The sequence below is a fragment of the Ammospiza caudacuta genome, chromosome 4 (genome assembly GCF_027887145.1).
Source record: "Ammospiza caudacuta isolate bAmmCau1 chromosome 4, bAmmCau1.pri, whole genome shotgun sequence".
Lineage (NCBI taxonomy): Eukaryota > Metazoa > Chordata > Aves > Passeriformes > Passerellidae > Ammospiza > Ammospiza caudacuta.
In genome coordinates, this window is record NC_080596.1 from 7,747,268 (window position 1) to 7,761,409 (window position 14,142).

At 38.9% G+C, this 14,142-nt stretch overlaps 1 protein-coding gene across 1 annotated transcript in view; it reads right to left on the reverse strand.

The window, feature by feature from the left end:
• Positions 1–14,142, reverse strand: part of FHDC1 (FH2 domain containing 1) — a 32,002-nt gene that overhangs the window by 12,499 nt on the left and 5,361 nt on the right. The window contains exons 2-7 of the mRNA XM_058803680.1: positions 12,303–12,364; positions 11,697–11,799; positions 3,598–3,683; positions 3,416–3,516; positions 691–761; positions 466–573 (exon numbers count right to left, since the gene is read on the reverse strand). Coding sequence (XP_058659663.1) covers positions 466–573; positions 691–761; positions 3,416–3,516; positions 3,598–3,683; positions 11,697–11,799; positions 12,303–12,364 — 531 coding nt within the window. The remainder of the gene's footprint in view (positions 1–465; positions 574–690; positions 762–3,415; positions 3,517–3,597; positions 3,684–11,696; positions 11,800–12,302; positions 12,365–14,142) is intronic.

Here is a 14,142-nt window from a genome sequence, read left to right on the forward strand (position 1 = left end):
AAATAGATGCATTTAAATTCTCTCCCTTTTAAAATCAAAAAGTTTGAAAGGAAGGAAAAATAGCTTGAAAATGTCTGCAGCAGCTTTAAAAAACACACATCAGTCATTAAGGGAGGAAGAAAAAACTATCCAGAAGGCTGTTCAAAAGATTCAACGGGAAGATTGAGAGAATTTTTATCAAAATAAACCACTTCCACAGTGTAAGAGAAAATCTACAATGAAGAAGTTTGATGAAAGCAAGTTCCTACATTATATAAAAATTTAACCTTTCCATGGGGTTCTCAATAGGATGACCAAGTAGAGGTAATTTTTGGTGAATTTCATGGCAGGAGAAGAAAGGTGAAGATTAAATCAAAGCTGTGAGACAGTTGCTTTTTGGAGACACATAGCCCCTTATATTGTGTATCAATCAATGAACCTATATTTGTAGAAGTTGCTTATACCAGCAAAATAGATTTTCTATACCAGAGCCACAAAATGCAGCAGACTCATCCCAGGTTTGTTTGCTTTCGTGTCTGCCAGCTTGAGCAGTGACGACAGTTTGAATCCAACAGCATTGCCAGCATAACCTCCCTGAAAAGAAACAATTTGCAGAAGAGCAGATGAGAAGCTGAGGCGTGACATCAGAGCACTGCAGCACTAACAAGGAGGTACAGCCCACCAGCCATCTCCCTTTGGGATGTCACTTACCGCATTCATAATATTCCCAGCCTGAAGGACCAAGTGCAATATGGAATGCAGCTCCTCACAAGTCATTAACTCTGCAAGGAACAAGGAAGTTGCTGTCTAACAATTGTTTGTTTAGAAATATAGTCAGTTAGCAAGCTCCTCTTCATCTCCAGCTTTTTTTTTTTTAAATTTGACAAGAAACTCCAATAAACTGAAGAGGTCATGGGAAAGATAATGGCACTATTTAATTCCAATTCACAAGCACAACTGACAAACCTCAAGTGTATTTTCAGACTTTAAATTAGCAAGTGTAGTATTTCCAAGGCAACCTCCAGCAGCTAAGGAAACATTTGGGGCCTAATCCTGCAATGTGCAAAGTGTCTTATGCAAGTGGTTAAGTATCCTCACCACCTACTAATTATTCCAGTGTGAGGTAAGTGTTCTGCACCCTGCAGGATCCATTTGCCATCTGCCAGGATTGGGCTTTTGAACAACTACTCTTTTTTTAGGAGACTTGGCCATAAGGCCTGAAAAGATAACAGACAATGTTTAAATTTTCCTTGCTTATCCCACTCCCATTATGAATCATCATTTTATTTCTGTATGATCACCAACTCAGAGCAGCATTTGTTTTACTTGTCATATCAAAGATGATTTAGCACAAAGTTATACTCAGTGTGACGTGGAGTCACATGGAATAAAACGGCCTTTTAAAGTTTTCCCATCACACAAGCTTGGTTTATATGTATGCATGTATATTTCTTTGCAAGATGCACAGTAGTGTTCTGTCTGAATTCATACACCCTTTCACCCAGCCACATACCAGCAAAAAATAGTGTATGTGCAAAAAACAATATATGTGCACCAGAGGGACTGCCTTAGAAATAAGATGTGGAAATTCAAAACTGTAAAGAGTTAATAAATGTGGCACAGCAAACCAAGCAACTCCAAATTTGCAATTATCCATATGGCAAGAAAATCAATATGAGCTGGTTGTAATGTGAGGTACTATATGTTATACTAATGAAGAAAATAAAAGGTGGAATCCTTTTGATTGTAGTGTAAATACTTTGAAAAACTAGTTTGGTTCCAAGTCCACATTCTGTAATTTATCCTGCATTCAGCTGCACAACACAATACAGCAATGAATCATTTTGGAAGCCCATAGCCCTTACACATTTGTATTTCAATACTGGCAACCTATAACCATAGAAATAGTTAAATAACATTTGATCTAACAAGATAGACCCAAGGTGAGGACACAAGGATGAAGAGAGAGGAGAGAATAAATAAGAAAAGAGCAAATTTCACAAGGCCAAGAGGAGAAGGCAACTCCTAAAGCCCTCACACAGTAGGAGCCCGCCCCGCGTCCCTGTGACACCCATCCATCTGCAGGCCAGGTGAGAATCCACCAGGCTGTTCAGACCATCCTGACCCTTAGTGATTATCAGCATTAAAATTGAAGTAAATATTCTCCCCATTTAATTACAGGACAGAAACCTAGGAGACAGCAATGGAAAAGGAGACATAGTTCCTAAACAACTTCAGGCTATCAGCAAACCCTGGAGTGAAAAGACCAAAAGGAGAAGAGCACATGACCAAGTGGACTGAACACAGGGAAGGCCCAGTCAGTGATTTGTTTGACTGGCCTGATGCAGGAGCTGGAGACCAAAGTGGCTCCTCTCTGGAGGGCATTAATTCACCAGTTTACATGTCTTGGGTGAAGGACACGAAGGACACTAAGGTGTGGCTACTTTTATACATAACATATTCCCTCACATACATCTGTTGCTCAAAACACAAAGAACAATGATTTAAAAGAGATTCTAATAAAAGGCCAAACTCAGACCTAATCCTAAGTACTGCACACTTTCCTGAGTCAATAAGAAGTTCAATCCCCACTGGTGGGAAAATGCTTTTTTTCCCTTTGCTTTCACTTGAAAGGACTATTCTAATCACCAGTGCTCATAACTGAATATTTTAATTAGTGCACTACTTTATACCCACTACAAGCAGTCTAAGCAGTGATCTAGTAGCCTGTCAAAAAATTTCCAACATGAAATATGAATTTCATATTGAGGAACAGGACAAAGAGGAACTCAAGATACTGTAAAGGATTGGCATAAATGTTTAACTGGAACCAGGAAATCAACTATTTTCCTGCAGAGTAGAAGACACTACATTACCCAACAAACAGCCATCTGCAGCAGTTCAAAACTTGAGAAATGTAAAGAGTAGAACGGGTATGTAGAGAAACAGAGAATAAAAACAGAAAATCAAGGAATAGCAAAGGTATTCTTTACAATAAAGATTTTAACCTATCAATATTGCCATCTCAAAATGAAGTACCCTACAGAGAAATTTAGAAAACGGTAATTTTTTTTTCTATGGATCTCTGAAAGAATAAGCAGAGAGGTGTAACAACCACATTCCATCACAGGGAGAGCAGTGCAGGAATGAGCAAACTACTCAAAAGATGACATCCTAATTTGGTCATAGACACTTTTGCTTCTATTACTCTTAGGCTTTGAACATGAATTTCTGCTAGTGTACCCAAAGTCCCTAGATTTTTGGTTTTGGAAGCAAAGATCCACCAGGCACACCCCGATGGCATTTGTCAGAGGGGAGTTAGCCTCCTTTTAATAGCTAAGGTACCTGAAATTCAAGCTCTGGTCTTCGTAATGCAGACTAATTAACATGCTAACAAAAACAAGAGTATTAGGCATGTCCCAACATATTTAATTACCTTTTGTTGCCCGTCTTATAATTTTCATGTCATCCTGTAGAGAAGCACAGGAGGGTGAGAACTCCCTCTCCAACACCATGGCTTCAATCCTAAGAGCATAGCTGGAGTACACGAACAGGTTTAGAACTGACAGCCAAAAAAGAACACTTATCACAAACAGAACAAACCAACCATCTCCTTACTTTGGCACCTGGATTAGTAAGTACATGAAGGAATCAGCTTGAGACAGTTTTGATACATCTCCATCAAAGGCTTTTAATTTCTTTACCTAGAAAAGAGAAAAAAAAACACTAGCAAAGAATTTCATGAAAGATTAAGATTAACCTGACTTTGGAAGGCAACACCTTGAAAAGCAGTAACTTTAAATGAAGGCATTGGAAAGTCCACCCAGTGAGTGAATGGTTTCACTGTCCCAAGATCCTGTAATTTGCACACACCCCAACTACAAAAAAAAAAATTAAAAAATAGCCTCACTCTTCTCCCAGAAAACTAGCTCAACAGTCCAGCAGCAGAAACCATACTGATGGTTCTGATTGCTGATTTTGATTTCTGATCAATGATTGCTTTCATCACTATGTTTAGGACACTGATGATGATCTGAAAAATGACCCTCAACTCTTCAACAACTGTGATGTACACTTGGGCATAGCATAACTGTGTTCAGAATATTCAGCACAGGACTGCCTAGATCTTTTTGGCACAACACAACTCAACTTTCAGTTACAGGGATTTTTCAAGATACTAGCTTTAACCATTTCCCCTAAAATGCTCTTAAAGGGGTAAACTTCATGATCTTGAGTTTGTATTTTTTTCATTAATATGAAATATTTTAAAGATAAATGCAATCTTGCATTTTAAGTAATTTGTTGTCAGTACTCTCAGTACTCTGAGGACACCATTTACATGCAAAGGAAATATCACTGCATTAATTTTGTCAATCTTCCTTCCCAGCTCCACCAAAATCCACATATTTGCATGATCTGGAAGCCACTGATCCACCCACATACTCACTATTTGTTTATATAGAAGAACTGAAAAATACATGCACATATGTTTAAGCGTAACTGGAATTTCTTCCACATCTTCCAACACAGCAACCACGTTCAAAAGCAGAGCTCACTCTCAGTTACACTATTTCTTTATTCAAGCAACAAGTTCTCACCCAGCAGCAGCAGCTGCATGTTTCCACTGATTTATACACCAGCCCATCATCCTTCCTTTGTGTAACACCACACTTAAAGCCCATTCACAACCACACTTACACAGATGGTCTTTAGTTTTAGAGAGCATATTAAGCTATTGGAGAGAAGAACACTACATCAGGGCATCAACAGTTACCCCACTGCTGTGATGTAGCAAGATATCCACAGGTTTTGTTAAAGAATCAGCCTACAAATTATTCACTTCAGTTACTTTTCTGCTTTTACAGTAAAAAAGTAGCTGATCTGTAGTGGAAGACAAATATGCTATGCTAAATCAGGGTTCTGAACTAACTGAAGGAAATGATTCTTTGAGCAGTTGTCTTCTGCTTTGTTTCCATTTTTTTCCACACCAGAAAAAATAGAAATGTTGAGAACACATTAAGAAAGATAAAAATACAAGTTAAACACAGAATGGAAAATAATTTCTTTTCAAATTGAAAACCACATCAACAAACAAATGAACAAGGAAAAAACCTAACAAAAACTTATGACCAAGGACAAGACCTCTAATCAGAGAGCAGTTTTTATTCAGGATATCTAGCTTCATTTCCTAACACCACCCCCCACCCCCCATTTAACTCAAGACACTCAGACAACAGCTCCCCTTCTAAAGATAAACAGCATACTCATTTTTTTAGGCCTGAGAAAACTCCTAATTTACTGAGTAATTCAAGAAGTCTGCCAACAAAAAAACAGGAAAGACCAGACTTGACATTCCTGATAATTCTAAGGTGTTAAATGATCAAGAAACAAACCCAAAATAAACACTTTTTCTCCATCATTAAGTGGCGAGTGAAAGATAGTATACTATCTCTGTCTTTAAAGGTGTTCTTTAACCTAGCTTCCCAAAACTAGTGGCCTGCAACCTTAAAAATCTGCAAATTCTCCAACCTCATTTTAGTATCTTGCAGATATCAGTGTTTCCTGAAAAGGATACAGACATTCAGATATGGGAGAGAGGGAGGAAAGACAGAAAAGCAGCCCTCCAAAAAAACCCACGCCACCTCACCAAAATCAGATCATATAAGCCACAGGTTAATTCTAGGAAGATGCAATTTGAAGACTTAAATGCACAAAAAGTGAACAACAAGAGATCCTGAGACAGGAATATTAATTTATTCATGCTTCCAGTACTATATTTAAATATACTTTAAACAGTAAGTCAATGTTTTCTATGTGGAATTTTAGTTTTACATGCACCAGATGAAATCCTCTTCTATCCTACCAGGAAAAACGCCTGGAGTCATATGAGTGAGTACTAAATCCCAGAATTAATTCAGAGGAGGAACATTCCTAAACATGCACAACAGAAGACATTGACAAGGCTGCCTTCTGATGGGTAGGATGGGGTGTGAATGACACCATGCAAAAAGCTTCGGGCAATGCTCAGCCCAGAAGAAAGTCTGTGAAATCAGACTTGAAACAAAGGTGTGCTCATCACCCCACTTCTCCCAGCCCACATCAACCACCTCGACCCCCACTGTCTTCTCCTTAGATATCCCAAGCTACCTTTGTAAGAAGCATCAAGGCAGCTCACCCAAGAAGCCCAAAACCCAAGGATGGTGGAGAACAGTGACCCATTCCACAAGCAGTCAAAACAGGAACACAACAGAGTTGTAAGGTCCTTTTCACCCTGGATCTCAGCAAACACAGCCTGGTTCTCCATACACGTCTGAAGTTTTTCACATAGAAGACTAAATCATCTGTTAACTTGGCCTTAAAATAGTAAATAGTCTGGGAAATAGCTAAGGTAAAGATAGGACAGCAATTATTCTGTCTTCCCTTTTTTATTAATAATTTCGTAATTTAAAAATAATTCTCACCATGAAGGAAAATAAAAAGTTATTTGACTTTATCAACACTACTAATGAACTAAAAAAACAACTTCTGAACACCAAAGCTAAAAAATTAATGGAACACATTTTGGATGTCTGTCATTACACATTCCATGGGTGACTATTCAAAATCCCATGAAACTGCCTCTACTCTCTGCTGCCATGTTGTCCAAGTATTCTGGAAGAAAACTGAGATTCTGTGATGGTTCCCAGAAGTGGGGGTCAAATTCAAATACCAACTGCAGCCAGGAGCTGCAAAGAAACCATGGGGATTGACAACCATGTTCACTGTTAATCATGTTAGCAGATATAGTAGATGGCTTCAGAACACAAGAGAGATAAAAATGTAGCTTACTATAAAATCATAATCAATAACCCTATCAGTTCTGGCCTTGACCTCCTTTCTTGAAGCACAAAAAAACTTTTCCACAAGAGTAGACAGACATGTACTGAGATATGTCAGTGTAATGTGTATATGCAAGAGAGCATAATTACACTGTATGCTCAGTTCTGTATTACTCAAATTGGGTGCTGAGCTACTAATTTAATTTTTCATTATATTTGTATATGGAATATGCATTTGCACTGTCCATGCATGCCCATGCACACTCAATCTGATTTTAGATACACAAGGTTCTCACATATATAATTTACTTAATTTTAAGAACAGTTATGAAACATAGAAAGCCTGATCTTTGATTTGATTTGTGAACAATTGCAGCAGAGATGCCCATTGCAAGTATGCCATTGCACCTGGCAGACATGAAAGCTACTGTATTCAAGTTCTTGGTAATTTTTAAGCTACCAGCAGCACTTCTAGTGATATTTTATTTTATGGCATAAAACCTTGCAGGATCTTGTAGTTATGCAGGACCTTTGAAGAAGAGGAATAAACATTTTCTTGTGCAATGAGGCACGATGTGGCACTAGCCGGGGCAGTGGCAAACCACTACCAGCAAATGATAAAAAGAAAGGGAGAAAAACCTGCAGGTAACCATAAAGGGCAAAAAAAGAAAAGGAGATGTATGCTCTGAAGGATTGTCAACCCTATAAAGGACTGGCTGAGGAAAGGAGGGGGCATTTAACTACAGGCATGGTTTGAAAAGGGTAGAGCTGACAGAAACAGTCCCAATAAAGCAGGTGATGGATGGCCAGGGTTTGAAATCAGAGTGCATGAGCAAAGGACAGGCTTGAGACATTGTGAAGGAAGTTGAGCCACTGTGTTGATAACCTGGGAGTGCATGTGTGTGGGTGAGCTGATTACCTGTGCGATATGCTCTCTTCAGTATGTATTTAAAGTACAAATTCTGGCTATTCTAGCTCGTTAAACACTGGACTCTCAATGTTTGCCAGTCTGGGCCTGTTGATGAGTGCAATAACATGCACATAAAAGCAGCTAAAAGCTTCTTCTCAGCTCCAGCCAGGATGCCAGTAAATAAAACCTGTCAGCCATTTCAACAGGGTATCATTCAGAAACAACTAGGAAACTTTTCAGAAGAGATACAGCAGAGAAGACCACTGCTTCAAGGCTCCCTGGAAAAACAACAAACTGAAAAAAGGGATGAAGCAAAGGAGATTCCAAATAGGTGTTTCTTTCTCCTTACAAAACTGCTTAGCACAGTATGGTACAAACAGCAGGACTTCTAAGAAGGCTTAAACAAAATCAGTGATCTCATCAAAGTTGTTAATGTACTGAGAATTTTTATAAATTTGCTTGGCCTTTTCTCTCATCACTATATAGTGGCCAGGCCACACACCCAGACAGCCCTGGACAAAACATTGAGTGGAGCCTTGCAGCAAGCTCCATCATGGCCAGCTTCGAGTATTTGTCAAATTTTTCAAATTAAACATTTGAAAATACCCAAACATTTTAAGTTGTAGGAAAGACTTCACAGCAGTGCCAATATTTCAATAATAGTCTTATTAGTTAATAGTCTTGATAGTTTGAGAAAAATATTCAGTAAGGAGCCTGTATTTGCCATTTACATGTGAAAATCTCCACAACTTTGATAGCTGTTGGGATTTTTCATAGAAAACAGCTAGAAAGTTAGTAGTACTGACACCTATTTCTGCATGCAAATAGAGCTGCCACATTACAACAGTGCAAATAGTATAATTTTAAAGACAACTGACGTTAAATGTATTTGCTAGCCCAAGGACCTAGCCTCCATTGCCAAAGAGCTGGAATATCATCAAGTGCTTGAGATACAATGAACTGAAACGATCTGAAATCTCTCACAAAAGTCAAACAAGAGACATGGAGCCTATTTAGGTAATGTGACTGGATATCACAACACTTCTAGATAAGATACAATTGGAGTATAAAGCTGGTGCTTATTCACACCAGGTAAACTGTAAACTTAAACTTCTTGGTAAAAAAGAAGAAATAAAATAGTCCAGAGTTTCCCTTTCTACAGCTATGAGGAGGAAAGGCACTCCCCCCCGCTCCTTTCACTTTTACAGACTAAGGATTTATGGTAAAATAGAACAGAAAAAGCAGAAGGCATCTCAAAGCACAGTTACTGATGCAGAGCCTACAGAAGGCACTTGGTGCTCACTGCAGCTTGCAAGAAACCTGTGCACAGAGGGAAATGTGTCTGCAAATACCTGAGCTGCTGGAACAGCACACACAGAGGAACTGCAGACGCCCACCCATGGCTGCAGCAAGACAGTCTGCCCTGGTAACTGAATAGCTGCTAACCTTGCAGGACCTGAGGGCTCAAGGACCTGCTCAGAGCAATCCTCAACTCTTACAACAACAAAGCAGGTCCTCAGGAGAACAGGAAGTATGGAAAGGGCAATCCCAGGGAATCCTTGCTGAGGATGGCTGCAACATTGTGCAAGGACAGGCCAATGTGATGACAGCTTGCTAAAGCTATCTCATGTGATATAACAAATAAGGAATTAGGGAGTATTAAACAGAAGAGGGAACACAGAACAAATAACACCACTACACCTGGTATCTATAGTGGTTCTGGATTATTTGTATGTGGAACTGTAAGCTTCTGATGCCTTTCCCTTAGCAAATGGTGAATCACTATTCTAGGAGACAGGTATTCAGTCTAGGAGGCAGACAATAAACTAAGAAAAAGTAAGAGGATATAGCAGAAGAACAATGAACATACATTTAGAGAAAAAATGGTGAAAAACCCCCCAAAAGCTCTGAGGCTCCTAAAAAGAACAAAATTTTAAACTGTCTACACTAAAATTTTAGAAACTACTGTAGGAAATGAGTTACTGGACCCATTTATTCTTAGACCACACATGCATGATGACATGAAAGCATGGAAACATTTTTCCATACCAGCAGAAGCATCAGGCCCTTACATCCCTGTCTTGCCTGCTACCACCCATCCAGCTCTCAAAGGGAAAAATCCAAAACAGTTCAACAATTGTGAGAAGAGTAATAAAGAGAGTCTTTCCCATTTCTGATTCATGCAATTAATTAAATATATACAAACACCAACACACTGGAAAGAAGCCCCTTTCCAGCCTTCCCTTGGGAATAGCAACAAATCTCATGTCTAATGCCCCTTTATTTCTAATACCCTCCTGTATCATAGAATATCTTCTATTAATTTCTCAGGTGATTCCTTAAAAGCACTTCTTAAATCCTCTGGCCCCACTATCTTGAGCGACAGGCCTGTGTCAAATCTGTTGTCAAATAAATAAATATATTTTTTCACTCTTAGCAGTACTTATTGGATAGCTAATGCATCTAGTTGAGCATTGCAGACAAAACTGATAAACAACTTACAATTCTAGCTGAATGACAACATTTACATCACATACACTACACTAGCTGAAAGATTTTCTACTTGTCATAAAATAACAACCAATATCTAAGCCAGAAAGAGGAAAAGAAGAAAAAGTACTCTTTTTTCAGTCTAATTTTCTGACTGTACACAAAGTTAACTAGGAGTCACTCTCTTTCAAGTTAGTACTCCGCTGTTCTCCTCTGTCTGACTTTCAGAGGAAGGAGATAAATTCTGTTTATATAATGGAATATGTACTAAAATGCAAACAAAGAGGGAAGAGGGAATGGTTTTGAGGTCCCAGAACTACTGTCACCTTTTTTTTTGATTGATTACATTTCAACTTGTTCATATCCTCCCAAATCTAAGAGATATATTAATCAAGTATACTAACATAACACAACTTTTACAAGATTGTGTGCAAAAGCAGCTCAATTTAGGGTCATAAATTTGAGAGCAAAAGACTGTAACACATTCTTCTCATGACTGGATCTGAGATTTGCTGCTGCACAGAGGAAACAAAGTGCTTTGGCAGAATGACCTTGAAGTGGTAAAGCATGTGAGCTGAGGTTGATCTGTACATGGACCTTAACTTAGCAATTTCCCAAGTTTCAGCCACTCACTTTGATGTGAAGCACCCAAGCAATTCTAATGCTAATTTTGTCAGGTTTGTGGTTTACATTTCCCTCAAGTACACACAAATGGGTCAGTGCCAACAGTGAGCAGGCAAGGAACTGTACATCATTAAGCAGGGCTCCCAGGTCAGTTGATGAAGCTTCACCTCTTTAATCATGTGAACAGACCTGAAGTTTGGGATAGGAGGGGAGAAGGCTGTGCTTGGATGTTGGTCATATGGTGATCACAGGAACACTGAGAAGGTACTGCTGGCAACTCTGTGACTTCTAACACGGCTCCTTTGAGCACTAAGCCACGGTAGCAAATCCCATGGGTGCTGAATGTTGGAGCTGCCTTTCTGCCCTACTGAAACCCAGTGACCAGGCCAGGGACCAGGCCCAGATGAACCAAGCAGGCAGTGAACCAGAAGGCAAAAAGGCACTAAGTAACACAGGGCTACCAATATTCAACTCACAGGCACTGCAATTGGAAGGCATGAGGCAGGTGCCAAAGGAGTGAAATTTGTTTGCTTAGAATACACTTCAATTCTGAATTTTCTAACTCCCTAGAGCAGTTATCCGCACACAGGAAGGCTCCAGGTCTTGCTGTTTATGGGACAAAAGGGACATCATAAAAACAAAATATGTCTTATCAACTCCTTAAAAGCAGGTGAAATTACTTGAAGGGAATGACTATACTGTGACCTCAATACCACAAGTCAAACCAATATTAAACATTTGCACTCAGTGGTTCCCTGTTCCCTCTTCCCCAGCCTCAGGAAGGTGTTGAGATTCCTCTTTTACAGAACTTCATGTTGGAATCCCAGTCAGCAGAACTCTACAAAAAGTAAGCTCCACATAAAACCGTGATTTACCTCCTCTGCTTCTGGTAATAATTTAAGAAATTCATGTAGCAGTTCAGAACCATAGGGCTGACTTCTTCCATGATAAATATCTTCAATGATGGATTCGGCAGACCTTGAAAAAACAATTGAGCACACATATTTCTAACACTTGCAGGGTGAACAATTACACAGATTGAAAAAACCATGCCTGGGCTACCCAACAGAGTTATAAAGAGGCTGTGGATGCATCAGTGTCCACAGCAGCACTGCTCTGACACCATTTTCAGTGATGCCTTTACAGAAGGGCAACATTATCAGTGAATACAGGCAGCAATAAAACAGCTTGAAAACGTTGCTCCCATTGCCCCTTTCTAATTGTTTACAAAGAGAGGAAGCCAGCAAAAGGCAGCTCACAGGCACTGCTACATGAGGTAAAAGGGCTTCCCTTAACCATATCTGAAAACTCACCTCAACTGCTTAACATCAGCAAACTCTGTCTGATGCTAAGTCATAAACTCACAACTGAACATATCAGAAAACAAATTATGCCAAACTATTTTTGAGAAAACTGCATAAAACTGCAAACTCCACAGAGCACAATGTATATATTTTATGAGAACTACAAAGAATTCTTACTTTTTGAATTGTTTGAGAAATATGCCAATGTTCATACTTCGTTTTGCATCCAAAATGGAAACCTGAGAGAGAAAGCAAGAGATTAATCTAACAATACCTAAGAAAATAGCATATAATGCAGATATAATTTCTTAAATTGCTACAGATAACTGTTTGCACCAAATCCCAGACCAAATAAATACAGAGTCACTTCTTATCAACAAAGCTCATATACTACAAAACTAGTTTTTACCAGGGAAATATATAGCACACTCGCATCACCTTTCTCCAAGTGAAGCAAAAAATTCCATAGCAACATATAATGAAAGAAAGAATCAATATTTTTATTTCATTACAAAGTAAAAACGTTCTTCTTGATTATTTCATAACCCTGCATCTGCAAAATGTTGCTTATCAGGTAATACACTGTATTGCATTTGAAGGCCCCAAGGGTAGTGAACACCACACTTCAAAACCCATGTAAACTCAGAGGTTTTGTGACAAATGTGAGGATGGGATTTCTAAGCAGAAAAGCAGAAATGGGATTTCTAAGCAGAGGTCAGGTGCATTACTGATTTAATTCATGCCAACTAACAGCCACACTGACTCAGGGGAAAATAAGTAAGTCAATCTTGAATCAAACCCTGAAACACAAAATGCTCAAACCTGTTTGCTTACTTACAAGCAAACAGAAATCCATAATAAAATAAGCTCTCTCAGCTTTGTACCTCAAAGTTGCTTTGCTGTATCATCTTACATATATAATTCTGAAGATTAGGCAGACAGGAAAAAACCCAAACCCACCCCACAATATTTCCCCTTAATTTTGTAAAAAATTTTAAAATCAAAGTGCCTCTTTTATTTTTCTTCCTGTAACAGCACACAAGTTTAAACCTGAGAGGTTTGGCCTGTTTTAGCAAATTGTGTCCTTAAGGTTAAAATTTTACCACAGCTATTTCGGTGATAGCAGCTACAGAAGTCATGAGATTTACAAGGACAAGAGAATTGTTTCACCTGAACAGTTCTACCTGATGGCTACAATAAAAGAGCTCAGTACACATAGATGTTCAAGACTACTGTTGGACTCGCAAGTGTTTGTGGTTTTGACAACTGGAAAGGCATTTTGACCTTTGTGACAGTGCTCAGATTAGAAGTAGATATATAAATGCAACATTGGCATTATCACGGAATTGAATTAGCCTGCAGTCAGCTGGTGACAGTGAAAATATAGGGATGATTAATGGGCTATCCTCAACATACACCCAGGAGACAGCCTCTTCGTCTGCTGAAAATAGTGAGTCATATTGAAAAGTTTTCTGAAATTCTGGAATTTCCTCCCTTCTGAAAACAGTGAAGACTAGAAAACACAGGAAATATCAGCATATTAGTTTTAATTAGATGACTGGTAGCCTGAAGCCCTTCAGTTTTAGCATACGCAGAGATAAGGGGACAGATCGTGGTTTATTCTCCTGTTATCTTAAGAGTTGAGAGGCCCCCAACAGATCATTAAGGAAAAGCCCCTTAACACAGGACAGGTTCAAATATCTCTCCCCCTGCAGTATCTAATCTTTTTCAAATGTTTTACTGCAGGGACCCCTCACTGACCTCTCTAACTGCAGCTCCAGTCTCCAATTGCTCCGGTCACCCCCAGTTCTCTGGTTTCTCTGTACTAGTTTAAGCCTATAAGCTTTACCATCATTTGGCTTTTGGTTTGTTTGGGGTTTTTAAGCATATTCAGAGTTAATCTTGTGTACATTTTTTAAATCACAGTCAGTAACTGTTACAAGGAGACTGATCATCAGATGAGTAAACCTTTGTTTTCCATGGCACAACTCAGATTTACAGTACAACCTCAAACAAA